Source organism: Oncorhynchus mykiss, chromosome 22, assembly GCF_013265735.2.
Source record: "Oncorhynchus mykiss isolate Arlee chromosome 22, USDA_OmykA_1.1, whole genome shotgun sequence".
In the NCBI taxonomy this organism is placed as follows: domain Eukaryota; kingdom Metazoa; phylum Chordata; class Actinopteri; order Salmoniformes; family Salmonidae; genus Oncorhynchus; species Oncorhynchus mykiss.
In genome coordinates this window covers 31,448,994-31,475,843 of record NC_048586.1, presented here as the reverse complement: position 1 = coordinate 31,475,843, position 26,850 = coordinate 31,448,994, and the positions used below count along the sequence as shown (strand labels likewise).

Genomic DNA, 26,850 nt, shown 5'->3' with positions numbered 1-26,850 from the left:
ATCACTACCACTGTTTTCACCTACATCACTACCACTGTTTTCACCTACATCACTACCACTGTTTTCACCTACATCACTACCACTGTTTTCACCTACATCACTACCACTGTTTACACCTACATCACTGCCACTGTTTTCACCTACATCACTGCCACTGTTTACACCTACATCACTACCACTGTTTTCACCTACATCACTACCACTGTTTTCACCTACATCACTGCCACTGTTTTCACTTACATCACTACCACTGTTTACACCTACATCACTACCACTGTTTACACCTACATCACTACCACTGTTTTCACTTACATCACTACCACTGTTTTCACCTACATCACTACCACTGTTTTCACCTACATCACTACCACTGTTTACACCTACATCACTACCACTGTTTTCACCTACATCACTGCCATTGTTTACACCTACATCACTACCACTGTTTTCACCTACATCACTACCACTGTTTTCACCTACATCACTACCACTGTTTTCACCTACATCACTACCACTGTTTTCACCTACATCACTGCCACTGTTTTCACCTACATCACTACCACTGTTTACACCTACATCACTACCACTGTTTTCACCTACATCACTACCACTGTTTACACCTACATCACTACCACTGTTTTCACCTACATCACTGCCACTGTTTTCACCTACATCACTACCACTGTTTTCACCTACATTACTACCACTGTTTTCACCTACATCACTACCACTGTTTTCACCTACATCACTACCACTGTTTTCACCTACATCACTACCACTGTTTTCACCTACATCATTACCACTGTTTTCACCTACATCACTGCCACTGTTTTCACCTACATCACTACCACTGTTTTCACCTACATCACTAACACTGTTTTCACCTACATCACTACCACTGTTTACACCTACATCACTACCACTGTTTTCACCTACATCACTACCACTGTTTTCACCTACATCACTACCACTGTTTACACCTACATCACTACCACTGTTTTCACCTACATCACTGCCACTGTTTTCACCTACATCACTACCACTGTTTTCACCTACATTACTACCACTGTTTTCACCTACATCACTACCACTGTTTTCACCTACATCACTACCACTGTTTTCACCTACATCACTACCACTGTTTTCACCTACATCACTACCACTGTTTTCACCTACATCACTACCACTGTTTTCACCTACATCACTACCACTGTTTACACCTACATCACTACCACTGTTTTCACCTACATCACTCATTTTTCGTGGTTAATAGTGGCGACTCCATCACTCGAGGTGCTAAGTGGTTTTTAGTGAGCGTATACCTCTCCACGTGCATATTGTCACTTCTCCGCACGTTCCTGCTGAGGTGAAAATGACTGCTGTACCTAATTACTCTATATCGACATTATCGAAAATGAATCTAAACGTTTTAATATCGTTATTGAGGGAAGTAATTACCTCGATAATTATTGCTATTGATTTATCGCCCAGCCCTAGTTTAGTGTGGGTTTTCAATTAATTTATGTAAATCACAAAGCTCATCTGCATTTTCCTGCATTACAGAAAAATTATCAGCAACAAAAGAGTGATTAAATTAAGATCCTACATCTGTAGGTCTGCACTATGCATTAAGTATCTGGCCTCTGCTCACTCTGGAGACAAGCTGCATGCACTATGAATACATCATCTCTTCACACTTTTACTGAGACAGCTTGACTGACAGTTGGCTCTTGAAGTCACAGCTTGACTCATATCTGTTCTGCTCATATCATTGATGCCTGATGAAAAGCTATTACGCTCTAACAGTAGCTAGAGCTTCAGTAAACAGATGGCCCATTTTAGCTATGGCATCCTCAAAGCAAAATCTGAATGGCGCTTTCCAGAATTTTGGGTTTTTAATCCCAATTGATTGATTGAAGTGAACACATTTTGAACATACTGTATAGTATCACCTGTTGATGTCACATTGAGTGGATTGAGTGGGATAGTTCATCAGTTACCTCTAGTGGGGAGAACTCTATGGGCCATCTGAAATTACTCTAAATATGATTCAATGTTTGAAAGTCATTATTGCTTCAAAAACTGTTTCAATCAAAACCATTAACTAACATTATCTATTCATGAAAAGGTATCAGAATGATGGTTTATCAATCACTGAACCCTGTTTTAACCCAGCAGAGAATGGACAATAAATCCATTCCCTTAAGTGACTGCTCCCTGAATCATTGGCCAAATACTGTACACTCTAATCTCTCATGGAGAGATGCAATTAACACAGGATGGTATCGCACCGTCTGTCAATGCACTGTGAGATGCGACGACTAACGAAGAACTTTGTTCTGGTGCTCAGATTTTTCCGTCACCCTCTAACCACATTGCTACAGTTCTGTTGAATACTGTAAAACCACATCTCAAACAGTTTAGTTCTGTTGAATACTGTATAACTACATCCTTACAGTTTAGTTCTGTTGAATACTGTATAACTACATCTTTACAGTTCAGTTCTGTTGAATACTGTACAACTACATCTTTACAGTTCAGTTCTGTTGAATACTTTATAACTACATCTTTACAGTTTAGTTATGTTGAATACTGTATAACTACATCTTTACAGTTCAGTTCTGTTGCACCTGGCTCTACGTACTGAAGTGGAATACTAATGCAGAGTTCTGTATCATTATATTTCTCCACACTTCACAACCCACACCCACCCTTACATCTCAGAGAAAGACAGATAGACAGATGGAGCTGTGCTGAGGGCCTGACTGTCTCCGACAAGGGCCATTGTAGAAGAGCACCTCTCTGTGAGCGTGTTACATAAATGCAAGCGTTCAACAGGAGAATGCATAATGCAGCTGGGAAGTGTGTGTGTGTGTGTGTGTGTGTGTGTGTGCCTGTGTGTCTCCCTCTGTTTGTGTTTGTGTGTGTGTGTGAAGGCCACTTCATCCAACTTAACATTATCTGAATGTGCGCTTTGTGAGAGCCACTGACCCCACCGGAGTTCATCCATACTGTAGGAAAGGGATGTATCAAGTAATGTTGCAAAATTCCGGGAACTTTCAATAAATTCCCTGGTTTTCCTGAAATCCCAGTTGGAGGATTCCCGGAATCAGGAGGGAATAAGCAGAAATTATGTGTTCCTCCAACCAGGAATTCCTGTAATTTTGCAACCGTAGTAACAAGACTCTCTAAACCCACACAGTAAAGTATAGTATGAATAAAGTATTTAAACTCACACAGTACTGTTTAGAATGAATAAAGTATTTAAACCCACATACAGTAAAGCTACAACAAGAGCCTCATATGCTTCACCCTATAGATACTTTACTGTTAAATAAATTATCTTTACGTATGACAATTCAGCGCTAACAGATTGTTTGTTGAAAGATTGATCTAAGGCAACATCTACCAATGCTTTGTGTTATACATTCTTAGGCTAATGACTGTATGCATAAGATAAGAAGAGTTGGTATCATTATATAGCATGTGGGCATGTTTGATAAAGTAGATAGACAGTAGACAGACAGACACCATGGGACGTACCTTTGAGATGTGTTTTTGTACTTCTGCCTGAAAAACAAGATGAGGAGTGTACATTAGATGAATAGGCCATACAAAGTACACCATCGCTCTGAGATAGATCTGCAGCCCAAATGGCACCCTATTCCCTTATTCCTATAGTGCACTTTTGACCAGAGATTTTCAGTCAAAAGTAGTGCACTAAATAGCAGGGTTGGGCTCAATTCAGAATGTTTTAATTGACTCCCATTCAACTCAATTGTTGATGTTGAATTTGAGTTTTAGTTACAGGAAGTAGAATTTAATTCAGTGCAATTCAAAGAAATTCCACTCAGTGATAGAACATTTAATTGAATATGACAGGTCACACACCAAATCAAATCAAATTTTATTTGTCACATACACATGGTTAGCAGATGTTAATGCGAGTGTAGCGAAATGCTTGTGCTTCTAGTTCCGACAATGCAGTAATAACCAACAAGTAATCTAACTAACAATTCCAAAACTACTGTCTTATACACAGTGTAAGGGGATAAAGAATATGTACATAAAGATATATGGATGAGTGATGGTACAGAGCAGCATAGGCAAGATACAGTAGATGGTATCGAGTACAGTATATACATATGAGATGAGTATGTAAACAAAGTGGCATAGTTAAAGTGGCTAGTGATACTGTATTACATAAGGATGCAGTAGATGATATAGAGTACAGTATATACGTATACATATGAGATGAATAATGTAGGGTATGTAAACATTATATTAGGTAGCATTGTTTAAACTGGCTAGTGATATATTTTACATCATTTCCCATCAATTCACATTATTAAAGTGGCTGGAGTTGAGTCAGTGTGTTGGCAGCAGCCACTCAATGTTAGTGGTGGCTGTTTAACAGTCTGATGGCCTTGAGATAGAAGCTGTTTTTCAGTCTCTCGGAACCAGCTTTGATGCACCTGTACTGACCTCGCCTTCTGAATGATAGCGGGGTGAACAGGCAGTGGCTTGGGTGGTTGCTGTCCTTGATGATCTTTATGGCCTTCCTGTAACATCGGGTGGTGTAGGTGTCCTGGAGGGCAGGTAGTTTGCCCCCGGTGATGCGTTGTGCAGACCTCACTACCCTCTGGAGAGCCTTACGGTTGTGGGCGGAGCAGTTGCCGTACCAGGTGGTGATACAGCCCGCCAGGATGCTCTCGATTGTGCATCTGTAGAAGTTTGTGAGTGCTTTTGGTGACAAGCTGAATTTCTTCAGCCTCCTGAGGTTGAAAAGGCGCTGCTGCGCCTTCTTCACGATGCTGTCTGTGTGAGTGGACCAATTCAGTTTGTCTGTGATGTATATGCCGAGGAACTTAAAACTTACTACCCTCTCCACTACTGTTCCATCGATGTGGATAGGGGGGTGTTCCCTCTGCTGTTTCCTGAAGTCCACAATCATCTCCTTAGTTTTGTTGACGTTGAGTGTGAGGTTATTTTCCTGACACCACACTCCGAGGGCCCTCACCTCCTCCCTGTAGGCCGTCTCGTAGTTGTTGGTAATCAAGCCTACCACTGTTGTGTCGTCCGCAAACTTGATGATTGAGTTGGAGGCGTGCGTGGCCACGCAGTCGTGGGTGAACAGGGAGTACAGGAGAGGGCTCAGAACGCACCCTTGTGGGGCCCCAGTGTTGAGGATCAGCGGGGTGGAGATGTTGTTGCCTACCCTCACCACCTGGGGGCGGCCCGTCAGGAAGTCCAGTACCCAGTTGCACAGGGCGGGGTCGAGACCCAGGGTCTCGAGCTTGATGACGAGCTTGGAGGGTACTATGGTGTTGAATGCCGAGCTGTAGTCGATGAACAGCATTCTCACATAGGTATTCCTCTTGTCCAGATGGGTTAGGGCAGTGTGCAGTGTGGTTGAGATTGCATCGTCTGTGGACCTATTTGGGCGGTAAGCAAATTGGAGTGGGTCTAGGGTGTCAGGTAGGGTGGAGGTGATATGGTCCTTGACTAGTCTCTCAAAGCACTTCATGATGACGGAAGTGAGTGCTACGGGGCGGTAGTCGTTTAGCTCAGTTACCTTAGCTTTCTTGGGAACAGGAACAATGGTGGCCCTCTTGAAGCATGTGGGAACAGCAGACTGGTATAGGGATTGATTGAATATGTCCGTAAACACACCGGCCAGCTGGTCTGCGCATGCTCTGAGGGCGCGGCTGGGGATGCCGTCTGGGCCTGCAGCCTTGCGAGGGTTAACACGTTTAAATGTTTTACTCACCTCGGCTGCAGTGAAGGAGAGTCCGCATGTTTTCGTTGCAGGCCGTGTCAGTGGCACTGTATTGTCCTCAAAGCGGGCAAAAAAGTTATTTAGTCTGCCTGGGAGCAAGACATCCTGGTCCGTGACTGGGCTGGTTTTCTTCTTGTAGTCCGTGATTGACTGTAGACCCTGCCAAATACCTCTTGTGTCTGAGCCGTTGAATTGAGATTCTACTTTGTCTCTATACTGACGCTTAGCTTGTTTGATAGCCTTGCGGAGGGAATAGCTGCACTGTTTGTATTCGGTCATGTTACCAGTCACCTTGCCCTGATTAAAAGCAGTGGTTCGCGCTTTCAGTTTCACGCGAATGCTGCCATCAATCCACGGTTTCTGGTTAGGGAATGTTTTAATCGTTGCTATGGGAACGACATCTTCAACGCACGTTCTAATGAACTCGCACACCGAATCAGAGTATTCGTCAATGTTGTTATCTGAGGCAATATGAAACATATCCCAGTCCACTTGATGGAAGCAGTCTTGGAGTGTGGAATCAGCTTGGTCGGACCAGCGTTGGACAGACCTCAGCGTGGGAGCTTCTTGTTTTAGTTTCTGTCTGTAGGCAGGGATCAGCAAAATGGAGTCGTGGTCAGCTTTTCCGAAAGGAGGGCGGGGCAGGGCCTTATATGCGTCGCGGAAGTTAGAATAACAATGATCCAAGGTTTTTCCAGCCCTGGTTGCGCAATCAATATGTTGATACAATTTAGGGAGTCTTGTTTTCAGATTAGCCTTGTTAAAATCCCCAGCTACAATGAATGCTGTCACGACTTCCGCCGAAGTTGGCTCTCCTGCCTGTTCGGGCGGTGCTCGGCGGTCGTCGTCACCGTCCTACTAGCCACCATCGATCCCTTTTTCGTTTGTCTGTTGGTTTTGTCTTATTAGTTTCACCTGTGTGTATTTTAGTTTATTGACGTCCTTATATGTAGTAGGTTGTCCCGCCCTTGTTTCGTGCGGGATTGTTTTGGTTTCATGTGTTTTCGTGAATACGTATTTGGTTATTTGCTCCGATATATTTAATCCTGTGTTGGATTATTTCACCCTGTATTTTGGGTTGACCGTGTTTGGTTCCGGAGAATAAACTATCGACTCACTGCACCTGCTCTCTGCGCCTGATTCCACCCACCTTGTTAATACGTGACAGAATCCCGCACCCACGATGGAATCAGCAGGAGCAGCCGCGTCTCCTCTCCCATCGATGGAGGAGAGAGTCCTCCACCACACCAGCGTGCTCCATCGGATTGGTTCTGCCATGGACCAAATGATGGAGAGGATGGATCGATGGGAGAGGAGTGGTCTTCCCACATCATCGCTAGCACCCCCTTCTCCAGCACCTCCTGTTCCTGCGACCACATCTGGCTCCGGGGCTCTGCGGTTGACACTCCCACGGGAGTATGACGGAACGGCGGCTGGGTGCCAGGGTTTCCTCCTTCAACTGGAACTATACCTGGCTACCGTGCGTCCTGCTCCCTCTGGAGAGGAGAGCGTGAGCGCCCTCGTCTCCTGCTTGACTGGGCGAGCCCTCGAGTGGGCCAACGCAGTATGGAATGGTCCGGACTCGGCGAGGGATAATTACCCAGAGTTCACCCGCCGATTCCGAGCTGTTTTTGACCATCCACCAGAGGGTCGGGCGGCGGGTGAACGGCTGTTCCACCTGCGGCAGGAGACGAGGAGCGCACAGGACTTTGCTCTGGAGTTCAGGACCTTGGCCGCAGGAGCAGGATGGAACGACAGGGCCTTGGTCGACCATTTCAGATGCAGTCTCAGGGAGGACGTCCGCAGGGAGCTGGCATGTCGGGACACCACCTGCACACTGGATGAGCTCATTGACTTGGCTATCCGTCTCGACAATCTGCTGGCTGCCCGCGGGCGTTCGGATCAGGCCCTGTCGTTTCCACTTCCCAGCCCTCCTGCCCCTATCCCTATGGAATTAGGAGGGGCAGCTTCGAGGGAGACCGGAGGAGGAGTGTCCTCCTGCACCAGTTGTGGTCGACGAGGGCACACGTCAGACCGGTGCTGGAGGAACTCGTCTGGGAGTCGGGAGGGCAGGCGGAGCACTGCTCGATCACCCCAGGTGAGTAAGCACCAGACTCACCCAGAGCCTCCTGTCGGTCATGTGTATGTTTTGATTTCTTTCCCTGGGTTTTTCCCTCTCTACAGCATAAGGCGCTAGTCGATTCAGGCGCAGCTGGGAATTTCATGGATCGTGGGCTTGCGTTAAGGCTAGGGATTCCCCTGGTGTCGGTAGACCAACCTTTCCCCGTGCACTCCTTAGATAGCCGACCATTAGGGTCAGGAGTGATTAGGGAGGCTACGGTGCCACTGGACATGGTAACGCAGGGGGATCATAAGGAGCAGATTAGTCTGTTCCTTATAGATTCACCTGCGTTTCCGGTGGTGTTGGGGGTTCCCTGGTTAGCTCAACACAACCCGGTGATTTCCTGGCGACAGGGGGCTCTTAAGGGGTGGTCAGAGGAGTGTTCAGGTAGGTGTAGAGGAGTTGCCGTTGGTGCGACTACGGTGGAGAGTCCAGACCAAGTTTCCACCGTGCGCATTCCCTCTGAATATGCCGATTTGGCTATCGCCTTCAGTAAAAAGAAGGCGACCCAATTACCACCTCATCGTCGAGAGGACTGCGTGATAAACCTTCTGGAGAATGCTGCACTTCCTAGGAGTCACGTGTATCCATTGTCCCAGGAGGAGACGGTAGCGATGGAAACATACGTTGCTGAATCGCTGAGACAGGGGTACATTCGGCCCTCCGCATCACCTGTCTCCTCGAGCTTCTTTTTTGTGAAGAAGAAGGATGGAGGTCTGCGTCCGTGCATTGATTATAGAGGTCTAAATTCCATCACAGTGGGGTTTAGTTACCCACTACCTCTCATCGCTACGGCGGTGGAATCATTTCACGGGGCGCGCTTCTTCACAAAACTGGACCTGAGGAGCGCGTATAATCTGGTGCGTATCCAGGGAGGAGATGAGTGGAAAACTGCATTTAGTACTACATCTGGTCATTATGAGTACCGCGTCATGCCATACGGGTTGAAGAATGCTCCAGCCGTCCTCCAATCCTTCGTAGACGAGATTCTCCGAGACCTGCTCGGGCAGGGGGTGGTAGTGTACATCGATGACATCTTGATCTATTCTGCCACACGCGCGGCGCATGTGTCTCTGGTGCGTAAGGTACTTGGGCGACTGCTGGAGCATGACCTGTATTGCAAGGCGGAGAAATGTGAGTTTTTCAAACAGTCCGTTTCCTTCCTGGGATATCGTATTTCCACCTCTGGGGTGGTGATGGAGGATGACCGCGTTACAGCCGTGCGTAATTGGCCGACTCCGACCACGGTGAAAGAGGTGCAGCGGTTTTTAGGGTTTGCCAATTACTACCAGAGGTTTATCCGGGGTTTTGGTCAGGTGGCTGCTCCCATCACCTCGCTGCTGAGGGGAGGACCGGTGCGCTTGCGCTGGTCAGCAGAGGCGGGCAGAGCATTCACTCGTTTGAAGGAGCTGTTCACCAATGCGCCCGTGTTGGCGCATCCGGACCCCTCTTTAGCGTTCATAGTGGAGGTGGATGCGTCCGAGGCTGGGGTCGGAGCCGTGCTGTCCCAACGCTCGGGCGTGCCACCCAAACTTCGCCCTTGTGCTTTCTTTTCGAGCAAGCTCAGCCCAGCGGAGCGAAACTATGATGTGGGGGACCGGGAGTTGTTAGCTGTAGTCAAGGCTCTGAAGGTGTGGAGACATTGGCTTGAGGGGGCTAAACACCCCTTTCTCATCTGGACTGACCATCGTAATCTCGAGTATATCCGGGCAGCGAAGAGACTAAATCCACGTCAGGCTAGATGGGCCATGTTTTTTACCAGGTTCCGGTTTACCCTCTCATACCGGCCCGGCTCCCAAAACACCAAGGCCGACGCGCTGTCCCGCCTCTATGATACCGAGGAGCGGCCCGTTGAGCCAACTCCCATCATTTCACCGTCATGTCTCGTGGCACCGGTGGTATGGGAGGTGGACGCGGAGATAGAGGAGGCCTCACGGTCAGAGCCGGCCCCCCCCAACTGTCCAGTAGGAACCCAGTACGTACCGAGGGGGGTCCGGGACAAGCTGATTCGATGGGCTCATACTCTCCCCTCCTCGGGTCATCCTGGCATCGAGAGGACAGTGCGGAGTCTGAGAGTGAGATACTGGTGGCCCACGCTAGCTAAAGACGTGAGATTTTATGTCTCCTCCTGCTCCGTGTGTGCTCAGAGCAAGGCTCCTCGGCACCTGCCTAGAGGGAAATTACAACCCCTCCCCGTTCCACAACGGCCGTGGACACACTTATCGGTGGACTTTCTTACCGACCTTCCCCCGTCCCAGGGAAGTACTACGATCCTGGTCGTTGTGGATCGGTTTTCTAAGTCCTGTCGTCTCATCCCGTTGCCCGGTCTCCCTACGGCCCTGCAGACTGCTGAGGCCTTGTTTACCCATGTCTTCCGGCACTATGGGGTGCCTGAGGACATCGTTTCTGATCGGGGTCCCCAATTCACGTCCAGAGTATGGAGGGCGTTTATGGAGAGACTGGGGGTCTCGGTCAGCTTAACCTCAGGTTTTCACCCCGAGAGTAATGGGCAGGTGGAGCGCGTAAACCAAGAGGTGGGCAGGTTTCTGCGGTCCTATTGCCGGGACCGGCCTGGTGAGTGGGCAAGGTATGTTCCCTGGGCTGAACTAGCTCAGAACTCCCTACGCCACTCCTCAACTAACTTGTCTCCTTTTGAGTGTGTGTTAGGTTACCAGCCGGTCCTGGCCCCATGGCATCAGAGCCAGACCGAGGCTCCTGCGGTGGAGGAATGGGTACAGCGCTCCAAGGACACATGGAAAGCCGTTCAGGACTCACTACGGTTAGCGGGCGAACGGCAGAAGAGGAGCGCTGACCAGCACCGCAGTGAGGCCCCCGTATTTGCACCGGGGGACAGGGTCTGGCTCTCGACCCGGAACCTGCCCCTCCGCCTGCCCTGTCGGAAGCTGGGGCCGCAGTGTGTGGGGCCGTTCAAAGTCCTGAGGAGAATAAACGAGGTGTGTTACAGGTTACAACTTCCTAGGTATTACCGTATTAACCCCTCGTTTCATGTGTCTCTCCTCAGGCCGGTGGTGGCTGGTCCCCTGCAAGAAGGTGAGGTGCCTGAGGTCCCTCCGCCCCCCCTGGACATCGAGGGGTCCCCGGCATACACAGTTCGGGGCATTCTGGATTCGAGACGCCGGGTGGGGGGCCTACAGTACCTCGTGGACTGGGAGGGGTACGGTCCGGAGGAGAGATGCTGGGTTCCGGTGAGGGACATTTTGGACCCTTCTCTCGTGAGAGATTTCCACCGCCTCCACCCGGATCGCCCAGCACCTCGTCCTCCGGGTCGTCCTCGAGGACGGTGGCGGCGCGCTGCGGGGGCCGCGCGTCAGGGGGGGGGTACTGTCACGACTTCCGCCGAAGTTGGCTCTCCTGCCTGTTCGGGCGGTGCTCGGCGGTTGTCGTCACCGTCCTACTAGCCACCATCGATCCCTTTTTCGTTTGTCTGTTGGTTTTGTCTTATTAGTTTCACCTGTGTGTATTTTAGTTTATTGACGTCCTTATATGTAGTAGGTTGTCCCGCCCTTGTTTCGTGCGGGATTGTTTTGGTTTCATGTGTTTTCGTGAATACGTATTTGGTTATTTGCTCCGATATATTTAATCCTGTGTTGGATTATTTCACCCTGTATTTTGGGTTGACCGTGTTTGGTTCCGGAGAATAAACTATCGACTCACTGCACCTGCTCTCTGCGCCTGATTCCACCCACCTTGTTAATACGTGACAAATGCAGCCTCAGGATGTATGGATTCCAGTTTGCAAAGAGTCAAATAAAGTTCGTTCAGAGCCATCGATGTGTCTGCTTGGGGGGGAATATATACGGCTGTGATTATAATCGAAGAGAATTCTCTTGGTAGATAATGCGGTCGACATTTGATTGTGAGGAATTCTAAATCAGGTGAACAGAAGGATTTGAGTTCCTGTATGTTTCTGTGATCACACCACGTCTCGTTAGCCATAAGGCATACGCCCCCGCCCCTCTTCTTACCAGAAAGATGTTTGTTTCTGTCGGCGCGATGCGTGGAGAAACCGGCTGCACCGCCTCCGATAGCGTCTCTCCAGTGAGCCATGTTTCCGTGAAGCAAAGAACGTTACAGTCTCTGATGTCCCTCTGGAATGCTACCCTTGCTCGGATTTCATCAACCTTGTTGTCAAGAGACTGGACATTGGCAAGAAGAATGCTAGGGAGTGGTGCACGATGTGCCCGTCTCTGGAGTCTGACCAGAAGACCGCCTCGTTTCCCTCTTTTACGGAGTCGTTTTTTGGGGTCGCCGGCTGGGATCCATTCCGTTGTCCTGGTTGAAAGGCAGAACACAGGATCCGCTTTGCGAAAATCATATTCTTGGTTGTACTGATGGTGAGTTGACGCTGATCTTATATTCAGTAGTTCTTCTCGACTGTATGTAATGAAACCTAAGATGACCTGGGGTACTAATGTAAGAAATAACACGTAAAAAAACAAAAAATTGCATAGTTTCCTAGGAACACGAAGCGAGGCGGCCATCTCTGTCGGCGCCATGGCAACAAGAATACAATAATTCCAGATACCACCTTAGTGTTTAGGATAGCCAATTATATTTCCACCAACCATTACATTTCTGTGGCTTCTTTTTGAAGGCCTTGAGGTCAACTTTAGTGTTAAACTAGTGCATTCTGGGAAATGTAGTATTTAGCAGAACTCTATTTGAGAGGAACTGACCTAGAAAGAAATAATGAGTGTGTTTCTGCTATGGAGCAGTATTGTCTGGGGGATTCAGACTAGTTATGAAGGAGCTCTTTTTCCTGTTTTCCCTCTTCTCTCCAGTCAGTCTCCTTCTATCTGTAGGGTAGGGGAGGACTCTCTCTCTCTCTCACACGCACACACACACACACACACACACACACAAGAACACACACACACCCACACGTTTCATCTGGTGTGAAGATCCAGTGAAGAGGAGGAATGTTGGGAAAGAAATTATTACACTCACAGCAATCAACAGCAGTAAATGATGCATCACACAAAATGTGTTTGTCTCATTTTATTTAAAAAACTTGAAACCATCTTTAACGAGAAGTTAGGAGATAAGAACTAAATCACTCAAATTTTGCGTAATCATTTTGTAAATGATTTTCTCCTGGACTGCTATATTGACAAATGTGTCGCTGTATGTCCCCCTGTATGTTGTTGTGAATGAACCGAGTTGATATGACCTGATGACTCCTCCAGTCCCGAAACAGAATTCTGGTAACACTGAAACAAGAAAGATGAAGAAGAAGCGGAAGAAGGACAGGAAGAGTGCTCAACCACAAGCAGCTAGAGAGCAGCAAAAACCAGTCAAAGGCAGAGAGGAAATAACAGGTGTGGGGTGGACTATATGCAGAAGTTCCTCTGACGGAGGGCGGAGGTTCAACTCATATGGCGACACCCCCGTCAAACTCAAGCACTGGGATGGAGCTGGTGGATTTGCCTGATGGCACGTGGGCCATGAAGCAGATGACACCACTGCCTGTATGTCCCCCTGTATGTCCCCCTGTAATTCTGCCTGTATGTCCCCCTGTATGTCCCCCTGTATATGACCCTTTATGTCCGCCTGTATGTCCCCATGTATGCCCCCCTGTATATGATCCTGTATGTCTGCCTGTATGTCCCCCTGTATGTCTGCCTGTATGTCCCCCTGTATGTCTGCCTGTATGTGACCCTGTATGTCTGCCTGTATGTCCCCCTGTATATGACCCTGTATGTCTGCCTGTAATTCTGCCTGTATGTCCCCCTGTACGCCTGCCTGTATGTCCCCCTGTATGTCTGCCTGTATGTCTGCCTGTATGTCTGCCTGTATGTGACCCTGTATGTCCCCCTGTATGTCTGCCTGTAGATCCCCCTGTATGTCCTCCTGTATGTCCTCCTGTATGTCTGCCTGTATGTGACCCTGTATGTCCCCATGTATGTCTGCCTGTATTTCCCCCTGTATGTCTGCCTGTATGTCCCCCTGTATGTCCCCCTGCGCTCTGGAACAGGTTATCATCAATGATCTATCTGTATTTTGCTCCATTCATCTTTCCCTCGTTCCTGACTAGTCTCCCAGTCCCTGCCACTGAAAATCATCCACACAACATGATGCTGCCACCACCATGCTTCACTGTAGGGATGGTGCCAGGTTTCTTCCAGACGTGAATACTTGCCAAAGAGTTCAATATTGATTTCTTCAGACCAGAGAATCTTGTTTCTCATGATCTGAGAGTATATTAGGTGCCTTTTGGCAAACTCCAGGTGGACTGTCTTGTGCCTTTTGCTGAGGAGTGGCTTCCATCTGACAACTCTACCATGAAGGCCATTGTCCTTCAGGAAGGTTCTACCATCGCCACAGAGGAACTCTGGAGCTCTGTCAGAGTGACCATCGGGTTCTTGGTCACCTCGCTGACCAAGGCCCTTCTCCCCCGATTGCTCAGTTTGACCTGGCGGCCAGCTCAAGGAAGAGCCTCTGATGGAGGCCACTGACATGTTTTGGTACCCTTCGCCAGATCTGTGCCTCGACACAATCATGTCTCTGAGCTCTACGGACAATTCCTTCTACCTCATGGCTTGGTTTTTGCTCTGACATGCACTGTCATCCGTGGGACCTTATATAGACAGGTGTGTGCCTTTCCAAATCATGTCCAATCAATTGAATTTACCAAAGGTGGACTCCAGCCAAGTTGTAGAAACATCTCAAGCATGATCAATGGAAACAGAATGCACCTGAGCTCAATTTCAACTCTCATATTAAAGGGTCTGAATACTTATGTAAATAAGGTACGGTATTTCTGTTTCGCTTTGTCATTATGGGGTATTGTGTGTAGATTGATGAAGACATTTTTTTATTTAATCCATTTAATAATAAGTACTTTTCCCGAATGCACTGTAAGCAGAGGCTCAGTGTGTCACCATGTTATTGCAGTGCTCCGTGGAGATGCCTGACTAAATGTAAAAGGGGCTTTATAAATACATTTGATTTGATTTGATTAAATAATGTGTATGTGTGTGTGCGTGTGTGTGCGCTGCTCTTTGTGAGCTGAGGTGATTAGAATGTTTTTAATCTCTGAGATCAGCCAGTTAACCAGACAGCCACCCAACCAGCCAGAAACAGCCAGTCAGTGGTCACCATTTCCACCAGTGTGCTGACTTAGATCAGCCCGCCTAAAAATGGACAGATATCTGCCCTACTCTGCTCTAACCTCTGTTCTCCTCTACTCTACTTTCCTTCTCCCCTCTCCTCCCTTCCTCTGCTATTCTCTTCTCTCCTTTGCGCCTTCTGTCCTCTCTTCTACTCCCCTCTCTCCTCCTCTCCTCTCCCCTCCTTTCCTCTCTTCTCCTCCTCCTATCCTATTCTCTCTTCTCTTCTTCCCTTTCCCTTCCTCTCCTCTTCTCTCCCCTCCTCTCTTCTCTCCTCCGTTTCTCTCTCAGACACGACAGTCAGCACTACTCCTCTGCTCTCCTTTGCTCCATGGCAACACACCTGTCTGTCTCCTGCATCAGCGAGCCACAGGTATTCAGGGCATTACATTGCGAGAACTTGTCCCACACTTCAGCTTGGTAGAGGAGCAGTGTGTGTGTATGTGTGTGTGTGTGCGTGCGTGGGTGGAGATGCTCAGGGGACAGGGTGTGACTGAGGACTATGCGATCAGGGATTTCAGCGGTAGAGTGTGTGTAGGCGCAAACGTGTATATAGAGCGTGACTGCACGTTATAATGAACCATTGAATACATAATGGGTTTAGTCAAGCTTCAGTGATAAACAGTTTGCTTCTACTGAGACACATGTTTGTCAGATACAAGTTTAACAGCTACATAATTGACCCATTCATTTGTTGCAAGCTGTGAAATGATATATTATGTAATAGCATATTAGTCTAATCATGCTGCCAGCTGTATTTAGCTTGATCAATTTGTTGTGGTAACATATTGATTAGACGGTAAAAACACAACTGCAGAAGACCACATATTGTACCATTATAACTCCCATTCATTCAATCATTAATTCATTGATGAATTGATGAATGAATGAATTAATTTACTGTAAAAACAGTAGGTAAATACAAGTGCAGGTACCTGACTACCAACTTACCTACATACCGATCTGCTTTATGTATACACGAATATGCGCATATGCTAAGGTATGTACTTACCTGCATACCACAGGAGGTTGGTGGCACCTTAATCGGGGAGGACGGGATCTTGGTAATGACTGGAGCGGATGGGTCGATGCCATTCCATTTGCGCCGTTCCAGCCATTATTCTGAGCCATCCTCCCCTCAGCAGCCTCCACCGATAGGTACATTTGTTCATACATACATTGAAATCATGAAATGTACAAACCTACAGTTGTAGTGCTTTATACACACTAATGTATTGTTTACAAAACAAAGATGTGCACATAAGAATACTATTAAACGTGCTTCAATATAGAGCACAGTGATGGAAAACTAAGATACTGTAGAAACGCGACAGAACGCGGCATCAACACGGCATCACTTCTGATAACAAATAAACATTTCACAAGAGCTTGAAATAACCTCACTCTTTCAACCACCCTTACAGATCACATGCCTCTAAGTCAGTCCCTCTCTGGGGAAGTTGAACACAAGAGGAGGGATGAAAGAAAGAGAAAACTTACATTCCCTTGAGTCGCATCCACATTTTCTCTGTCTGCTCAGTCTTTGGGTACTTTAGGGAGTTTTTGTCCATGCTATCTGTGTATGTACACAGTTCATCCATGCTGAATGTGTTATAAGGTGCAGCGGTTAACTGCGGTATCTCAGGTACGTACAGCAGACCTCTGTCTGCACTCTGCAGTGTGAATCCCTGAATCCTAAGAGCACTCCTCAGTCTGGTCCTCAGAGCATCCTCCCTGTGCTGTAGTCACGGGAGTATTGTCTCTTCTCTCCTCTCTACAGCACCTGCATTACTTGTCTCATTAACCTATTAGTTTATCAGAGCAGAGAGAGACAGCGGCTTCACACACTGCAGCTCTGTCATGCAGGCAGGAAGGAACCACTCTCCACTACACACTGTCACTCACTGTCTGACTGTCAGATGATTTAATCTCTCTCTAGAGTACCTCTCTCTCTTTGTTTCTTTCTCTCTCTCTCACACTATCTCTCTCTCTAGTACTTCTCTCTGTTTCTCTCTCTGTGTTTCTCTCTCTCTCTCTCTGGTTCTTTCTTTCTCTGTCTGTCTCTCTCTCTTGCACCTCTCTGATCACTCTCTCACCATGCGGTTTTACTGCTCTGTGTACACTGATGGTGCCGCTGCTTTATAGAACCCTCACTCCTGCGCAATGCTCCATCCATCCACGACATCGGTGCAGGTAGGTAGGTGGGTAGCGTTCCTTTGACAGACAGAGAGGGTTGGTGCGGTACGGAAACGCAGAAGTAGCAGATGGTATCAGACACGACAGGGTCAGCACCACCAAATCCTGCGATCACAGAGCGTTCAGAGCAGTCAGACTATGGTGAGCGGCTCCACCACACAGAAGCAGAGGTAGAGATTCCTCTCTCACCAAGAGGAGTTCAGTTGCATTTCCTCACATCAAGATCCAATGTAATGTGATGTGGCCAGTAGATGCGCATCACAAGCTGTAACAGCAGTATCCTCTACGGCGCTCACATTACAGGCGCTCCGTTTGTCCAGGCAGTTCCATTGAGAGATGCTAGAGATGTTCAATTAGCGTCAGCTGCTTATGGCATAATTATCAAGCCCACCTAGAAATCTTTCAGTGCGCCTCGCTGAGGGAACTACAAACAGCTGAGGCAGCCAGGGAAGCAGAGCATCGGCAGCTGTATAATAGATCCAAGTCCTAGAGCTTGCTGCGTTTGGTTCCTTTATTATCACTAAGGTGCAGTAGCAATGAACTAAAGCAGATCGGTAGCAGCATCTTGCATCCTGACTCCTCTCAGTGCCTCCTCTTACAGTATATTGTCCTGCTGCTGAGGCTGTTACATCTCACCCCCCCATTCCACTACTGTCACTCCGGCTTTCACTGCAGGAAGGAAGGAATGAAGAGCTCTGATCTGATGAAAATGTCCCGATTGTTTGTGAAGCAAAACAGGCACCGTGGCTGATTAGTGGGACAGAGGGAAGAAAAAAATATAGAGAAAGAGGGAAGAAAAGAAAGAGAGGGAATATAAGAATGGAGAGATAAAGGTAATGTAGCTAGAAGGCTTGTGCTAAAGGTCAGTACTCTACACGTGCCCTTAATCATTCAAAATAATGGCAGAAGCTGGAGAAAAACAAGGTCCAACAGAGAAAGGGGCTACCTCTTTGTGATTAACATATAAGATTATACTGTAGCTATTATCCCACTGAGAAATAGTCTCACTAGAACAGCAATACCACTGCAATGAATTAACACATTTCTCCATTTCACCACGTCACTTCTCTACCTAGAATTCATTTCAAGGGTGCACACTGCACTGTGCAGGTCTCTCAGAACAGAATAATCCTAATCATATCATTGAGGTCTGCTTGCTTTGTCTTCATATAATTACAGAACAGGAGATAGCAACACGCAGAACAACTCAATTGTTTTCAGATTAGCATGGCACGCCAAGCAGAAAAACATTTCCTCTATTAAATGAATCTAGAGTGGAAAAAGAGAGCTTCTCATGATAGTCACACATGTTGTCTTGCCCAAGAATTAGTCTATATCATGTGCAAGATTACACAATCCACAATATATAATAATGTAACACTGTACTTACAGCTTGCAGGTATAGACCTAGTGTACTATGACAGTGTTATAATGCAATGTAAGCAATTATTCACAGGGTATAGGCCTAATTCACAGATTACACTGTAAAGGGGTTACTGTGAATTTGACAGTAGCTTACAGGCAGCTCGGTGGCAAGTACAATTCTGTATTTCATATTACAGTACACCTACTGTAATATAAATACGGTATCATGACACACAGTACAATACTTTAAAATTGACTCTATTATACTGTAAAAAGTAAATGCTACTGTAATCGGAATTAATTCAATAAATGAATGAAATTCATTGAGGGGATGGGTTTGTTTTTCCACAGTATTTTACTGTAATTACAAGGGATTGGTGAAAGCAAGTGTTTACTCCGTAACAGTGTAGCCTATAGTTTTCAAAAACGAAGAGAAGAGAAAATATCAGCAAAAGTTTCAAGTTTTATTAGTTGTATGTACGGGATACGTATGGCAAACATCGTCCAACTAAATTATTACTTGCAGGTTCCTTCTTGACAATGCAACTCAATAATAAATAAGAAAAGATAAGAATACGAACATAAAGTAAACGGCAGTAGAATATACTGTATATTTTTTGCACAAGTATAATACAGGAAGGCACAATTTATAATCCAATATTTACACGTGTATTGGGGAGGGGTGGGGATGAGGGGCAAGTGTATACAGTGCCTTCAGAAGGCAGTGCCTTTTCCAGATGTTTTGTTGTAATCAGAAATTATGTTTTGACTGTCTGAACTTATTTTCATTCGAAGATAATTGGAAAACAACAACATAAACCATCAATAACGGTAAATATGAACATTCACCCTGAGCAAATCAATCAAACATTATTCTTCCTATTTGCTCCCTGCTTCGTGATTGATAAGATGGGTTGCCGTGGTAACACACATTTTCTTGTTATACAAATGGCTTCTTAGTACAGAGGGTGATGACTTGACTGCTGTAAAAATAATATATAAGAACAGAGAAGAATGGACCTGATGCCGAGAGACAGGGGAGCGTATTATTTTTTTATATACTTTTTATGTATTGGTTTTAGGGAAGCTTATTCTAATGCTTGAAGTAGTTTTTTCTTTTAAACAAACTGTTTTTCTTCCCTGAAGCGCTGACAGACAACTGTATACCAAATACATAACATTTACTTCCATTCAGCATCATAAAAGCATCCCACGTCTTTCTGTGTTATTGTCTTTGGGCAGAATTCTACAGTAGAGAACATAGCTCAGTAAGTTCTAGGGCAATGTAAGACTAATTTCTCCTGCAATAATATTATTATGCAGAAAGGCCATTTCCATAATCCTAAAGAATGAATGTCTTATTTATGAATAACAAATTAGCTGTAGGAAGCTAAGCTCCCTTCAACAGTGCACACTAATAGATGTGTGAATGTCAATCTCCCTCGGAGAGGGCATATGTCAATAAACATAAGCAGAAATGGTAATTGGATGTATAGAATCGTACATACTGTACGTTAGCCTACATACTGTAGGTTATGTTACAGTGTGCTGCTCAAGGCCACATCCACATCCTTCCTTTCAACCCCCTGCATAAAGCCAGAGCATGTCATCAGTGTACAAGTGTACATCTGATACAGAGCACACACACACACAGTTTCCATCCACGCAAGAGGCATTAAGGGGCAAGGGCATTAAATCTGCTCTGATTAACTCTGCTTTCAATCCTCTGTGATACAACGACAGATACCTGCCAGACCAGTGAATGGCCAACAATGAACATGATTTGACTTCTATAAACATTTGTCTTCAAGCTTTAGTGACCCAGTAATGCACTGACAGACACACAGCCTTGAGGTCAGAGCTCAGAGAAAACAATCATCGTCAGGACAGGAAGTTGATGGTTAGCAGAGAAAGCACTGTGTGGGCGTACATGGTTATAACACACCTTTTAGTTAAATGGCTTTCTAAGTACCTACAGACAGTATGACAGTATGACTGTCTGCATGTTTATCTCCAACGGCAGTAAAATATTATACAAGGTGATTTACATTTTACCCTTCAAGTGTGTGATATGCTCAGAACTTGTAAAGAAAAAGTATAACTGCTCATTTAAAGTTGGTATCATAACAGTCGAGTCCAGTACACAAACCCTATCCCCTAGCCGTTCTGTGATAGAAGATCTGGAGGAACCGGACAGACAGATGAAAACAATATGGCAGAGCCTCATCAAATCACATTTGATTGGTCACATACACGTGATTATGTCACGACTCGGACCGAAGGTGGCTCTCCTTCCCGTTCGGGTGGGGCTCGGCGGTCGTCGTCGCCGGCCTACTAGCTGCCACTGATTATTTTCTCCCCTCCTTATGTGTTTATTGAGTACACCTGTTTTGAGTTGGTTATAATTAGTGAGGCTTTATTAGTTATCCTGGTTCTTTGTGCGGGATTGATTATTGTAACCCTGATGTTTGCATTAGATGTACATGTTTGTGTATTTTGTGCTAGACTGTTTTCGTTTCCCTGTGTGTGGGGCATTTGGTTTGAGCACCCGTAAGTGGGTTGACCGTAGTTCACCGTGTGTGCATTAAAGTAGCACTTTATTGAACTCTGCTTTCCTGCGCCTGATTTCACCCTCACGACACCTAGGACCTTACAGATTAGCAGCTGTTATTGTGGGTGTAGCGAAATGCTTGTGCTTCTAGCTCTGACAGTGCAGTAATATCTTACAAGTAATATCTAACAAATTACACAACATATACCCAATACACACAAATCTAAGTAGGAATGAATTAAGACTATATACTGTACATATGGACGTGAGATATCAGAGCGGAACGGACTAAGATACAGTAGAATAGTTTAGAAAACAGTATAACACATGAGATGAGTAATGTCAGATATGTAAACATTAAGTGACTAATATACCGTAGAATAGTATAGAACACAACAAAGTATATACAGTTGAAGTCGGAAGTTTACATACACTTAGGTTGGAGTCGTTAAAACTAGTTTTTCAACCACACACAAATTTCTTGTTAACAAACTATAGTTTTGGCAAGTCGGTTAGGACATCTATTTTGTGCATGACACAAGTCATTTTTCCAACAATTATTTACAGACAGATTTTTTTTTTTTTTTACCTTTTGTTTTACCTTCCCTCGAACTTTCAACCACTAGCCCAACGCTCTAACCACTAGGCTACACTGCAATTGTATCACAATTCCAGTGAGTCAGAAGTTTACATACTCTAAGATGACTGTGCCTTTAAACAGCTTGGAAAATTCAAAAAAATGATGTCATGGCTTTAAAAGCTTCCGATAGGCTAATTGACATCATTTGAGTCAATTGGAGATGTACCTGTGGATGTATTTCAAGGCCTACCTTCAAACTCAGTGCTTCTTTGCTTGACATCATGGGAAAATCAAAATAAATCAGCCAAGAAATTGTAGACCTTCACAAGTCTGGGTCATCCTTGGGAGCAATTTCCAAACGCCTGAAGATACCACGTTCATCTGTACAAACAATAGTACACAAGTATAAACACCATGGGACCACGCAGCCGTCATACCGCTCAGGAAGGAGACGCGTTCTGTCTCCTAGAGATGAATGTACTTTGGTGCGAAAAGTGCAAATCAATCCCAGAACAACAGCAAAGGACCTTGTGAAGATAGTGATGGAAACCAGTACAAAAGTACTGGTATAACCTGGTATAACCACAGTCAAACGAGTCCAATATCGACCTAACCTGAAAGGCCGCTCAGCAAGGAAGAAGCCACTGCTCCAAAACCACCATAAAAAAAAGCCAGACTACAGGGACAAAGGTCATACTTTTTGGAGAAATGTTCTCTGGTCTTATGAAATAAAAATATAACTGTTTGGCCATAATGACCATCATTATGATGCTTTGCTGCCGGAGGGACTGGTGCACTTCACAAAATAGATGGCATCATGAGGCAGGAAAATTATGTGGATATATTGAAGCAACATCTCAAGACATCTCAAGTTTAAGCTTGGTCACAAATGGGTTTTCCAAATGGACAGTGACCCCAAGTATACTTCCAAAGTTGTGGCGAAATGGCTTAAGGACAACTAAGTCAAGGTATTGGAGCGGCCATCACAAAGCCCTGACCTCAATCCTATTTGAGATTTGTGGGCAGAACTGAAAAAGCGTGTGCGAGCAAGGAGGCCTACAAACCTGATTCAGTTACACCAGCTCTGTCAGGAGGAATGGGCCAAAATTCACCCAACTTATTGTCGGAAGCTTGTGAAAGGCTATCCGAAATATTTGACCCAAGTTAAACAATTTAAAGGCTATGCTACCAAATACTAATTGAGTGTAAGTAAACTTCTGACCCACGGGGACACCATGCAGATAGCCCGGTTAGCCAATGTGCGGGAGCACTGGTTGGTCGGCCCAATTGAGGTAGTATGTACATGAATGTATAGTTAAAGTGACTATGCATATGATAAACAGAGAGTAGCAGCAGCGTAAAAAATAGGGTTTGGGGAGGCACACAATGCAAATAGTCTCTGTAGCCATTTGATTACCTGTTCAGGAGTCTTATGGCTTGGGGGTAAAAACTGTTGAGAAGCCTTTTTGTCCTAGACTTGGCACTCCGGTACCGCTTGCCATGTGGTAGTAGAGAGAACAGTCTATGACTGAGGTGGCTGGGGTCTTTGACAATTTTTAGGGCCTTCATCTGACACCGCCTGGTGTAGAGGTCCTGAATAGCAGGCAGCTTAGTCCGGTGATGTACTGGGCCATACGCACTGCCCTCTGTAGTGCCTTGCGGTCAGAGGATGAGCAATTGCCGTACCAGGCAGTGATGCAACAAGTCAGGATGCTCTCGATGTTGCAGCTGTAGAACCTTTTGAGGATCTCAGGACCCATGCCAAATCTTTTTAGTTTCCTGAGGGAGAATAGGCTTGGTCGTGTCCTCTTCACGACTGTCTTGGTGTGTTTGGACCATTCTAGTTTGTTGTTGATGTGGACACTGTCGTGTCTTTACTATCATTAAATTGAAGACTTATAGTTATCAAAGATTCTCTGTAATTAGTATTACACAATCAACGGATTAATCGTGAAACTGTAATTAACTAGGAAATCGGGGCACTAAGGAAAAATATTCAGATTACAAAGTTCTTAAAAATAACTTTTCAGATATTTTATCTGATCAATTAGTCTTCGAATTAATGAATTATTTACTTTACCTCACGTTAGTCTCATTCCAAACGTCGTAAATTGTTGGTGTTACGGATACAAGTATCCTGTGTGTGTATCCTGTGTGTGTGTATCCTGTGTTCTTTTCTCTCCTTCTCCCCTCACAGGTGAAAATCATCACTCCCCAATCAGTCACCAATCCAATCATCAATCAGAAGACACACCTCCTCCTGTTTCCTACCCAATCACAGTTCCTTTCCATTGGTTTAAAAACCCCATCAGTTGTTTGCTCTAGAGCTCAATCTCTCTGTAAAGGCCATGTCTGTAGGTCTCTGTGTTTCACTCTCTCTTTGTGTATTAACCTCGCTTTTGTTTGAGCATCTCCATAGCACTTTGTCATCACCTGTGAGTATTGTTTTGGTTATGGTGTTTGTTTATTTGCTGGTGGGAAAAGGGGGAAACCAAGACAAGTCGCCCATGGGCATACACTACCCGTAGGTAGACTTTGTTAAATACACTAGTTAGAACTAGGCGGACCCCCCCCACTGTATTTTTAGTTAGTTAGCTATTGTTAAAGTAGGCTAGTCTAGCTTAGGGGTGTTTTTGAATACTTAGTGTTTCTTTCCTTGGGTCCAGCTCAGCCCCTTTTCCTGCTCCCCCCATTACCGTGTGTTTATTAATAAACCCTGAGTTTGACGGTAGATTTCAGTAGTCGTGGTTATTTTGTTCTCACTTTTACTTTGTCACAATAATAATTTGCATGAGTTATGTTACGGGTCTCATTACCATCCCCCCCTAGACTGTCGGGCCAAAAGGGATTCGTAACATAAGTGGGGTCTCGTCCGGGATCTGTCTTTACTGACACCCATGCCGCTCATGTAGATTGTGACAGTGGTATAGTTCAGTGTTGGGCGTCATAGTTGAAGTAGCATTAGTGTTTGCTATTTTCTTTGGCTCTTGTGAAGTAGTTAAAGATGGCTACTTTTGAGTTGAAGTCCTTTTTGGGTAACCCTTCGTGGGAGGTTTTTGACAAATGTCGTAGAGTTGACTTAATGACCGTGGCTGACAATTATTCAATATTGATTCCGCAGAGTTTAGTTAAGGCGGAGGTTAAACAGCTAGTGTTAAATGTATTGATGGAAGAGCAGGTGCTTGTGTTACCGCTGCCTGAGCCTACTACCCCTGTAGGGGATGTTGCTGCTCCTGTAAGCCCACTGGTGTCTGAGAATGAGGGCGAGGTAAAGCTCCAGCCACATTGCCCCGTTTCGATCCACTCTCCCCACTGTCAACCGGTGATGCCAGCAGGGATGTCCGTTCAATACAGTTCCAACTGGAGGTGGAAGAGAGCCCAAATTAGGCGAGAGACTCTCCAGTTGGAGATGTGTAAAATTGAGGCAGACAGAGAACAAAGGCAGTTGTAGTTCAAAATGCGCCAGATGGAACTGGAGGCAGAGACAGCAAGGCTAGCCTTCGTTCCTACTGTGCCTGTTTGTGAGCCGTCCTCACCATCTGTGTCCTCAAACACGTTTGACATTAGTAGGCAGACAGCCTTAGTACCTTTGTTCAGAGAGTCGGAGGTTGACTCCTATTTTTGTGTTTTTGAGCGTATAGCCGTAGCATTGAAATGGCCTGAAGAGGTATGGCGTCTATTACTTCAGTGTAAATTAACTGGTAAAGCCCAAGAGGTTTTGTCAGCGCTACCTCTGGAGGACAGTTTGAATTATGATGTGGTCAAAGCTACTGTTCTTCGTGCCTATGAGCTTGTGCCTGAGGCATACCGACAGAGATTTAGGTCTCATAGAAAGTCTTCTAGTAAGACTTATGTGGAATTTGCTAGAGACAAGGGAAATCTGTTTGATAAATGGCATGCTGCTATTAAGGTAACTGATTTCAACTCTCTCCGGGAGTTAATCTTGTTGGAAGAGTTTAAGAATTGAGATTGGAATGCTGTTCATCAAATAGTGAATCCTACAGCCTTTCGACAAATTGTATTATCCCTTGCTCATGATCACCAGTGGTCTGCTCATTAGGAATCACAAAGACTTATGATCGGATCCTTCAACATTTATTTTGGCCGGGTTTAAAACAAGATGTGGCTCAGTTCTGTCGGACATGCCACACCTGACAGATAACAGGAAAACCAAATCAGGTTATTCCTCCCGCTCCTCTTTGTCCCATACCTGTCATAGGTGAACCATTCGAGCATGTGGTGGTTGATTGTGTCGGACCGTTACCAAAGACCAAATCGGGTAACCAGTTTTTGTTAACGATTATGTGTATGGCTACAAGATACCCCGAGGCCATTCCTCTGAAGTATTACAGCCCCGGTAGTGAGTAAAGCCTTAATAAAATTCTTCACAACATTTGGGTTACCTAAGGTGGTACAAAGCGATCAAGGTACCAATTTCCTATCCAAAAACTTCAAGCAGGTGTTAAAATCCTTGTCAATTACGCACCGTGTGTCAAGCGCCTATCACCCAGAGTCTCAGGGTGCGCTTGAAAGATGGCATCAGACACTGAAGTCTATGCTACGTAAATATTGTTTGGAATCTGAGAAAGATTGGGATGAGGGAGTTCCTCTAGTTTTGTTTGCTGCTCGTGAAACTGTGCAGGAGTCCCTAGGTTTCAGCCCGGCTGAACTGGTGTTTGGTCACACAGTGAGAGGACCAATGAAAGTCCTTAAAGAACAGTTCTTGTCCCAAGAGTTGTGTACAGGAGACGAGAATGTGTTGGACTACGTTAGTCGCTTTCGTGAGCGCCTACACCAAGCTTGTGCTCTCGCAAAGGAAGCTCTGTCTTCCTCACAGAGGAGCATGAAAAGACCCTATGATAAAGAGGCTGTTTCTCATCCACTACAGCCAGGTGACCAAGTACTGGTGTTATTACCTGTTCCAGGATCTTCACTGTCAGCTCCTTTCTCTGGTCCTTATTTAATTGAAAAGAAAATAAGTGAAACTGACTGTGCTTCAAACTCCTGATAGACAACGCCAATCTCGTGTGTGTCACATTAATATGTTGAAAGCTTACCACAGTTAGAGTTCAAAAACAGGAAGGTACTGCTGTCTCCTCTGCTACTACTGCTATCATAGTGGACTGT

General features: G+C 45.7%; 1 protein-coding gene across 2 annotated transcripts in view; it reads right to left on the bottom strand.

The window, feature by feature from the left end:
* Positions 1-17,833, bottom strand: part of pde1a (phosphodiesterase 1A, calmodulin-dependent) — a 77,511-nt gene extending 59,678 nt beyond the window's left edge. The window contains exons 1-2 of one of the 2 annotated variants that reach the window (XM_036959121.1): positions 16,532-17,833; positions 3,544-3,570 (exon numbers count right to left, since the gene is read on the bottom strand). In XM_036959121.1, coding sequence (XP_036815016.1) covers positions 3,544-3,570; positions 16,532-16,632 — 128 coding nt within the window. In that variant the 5' untranslated portion in view covers positions 16,633-17,833. Of the gene's footprint in view, positions 1-3,543; positions 3,571-12,598; positions 13,393-16,531 lie in introns of those variants that run through there. The other variant, XM_036959123.1, reaches the window with a different exon arrangement.
* Positions 17,834-26,850: the final 9,017 nt, after the last annotated feature.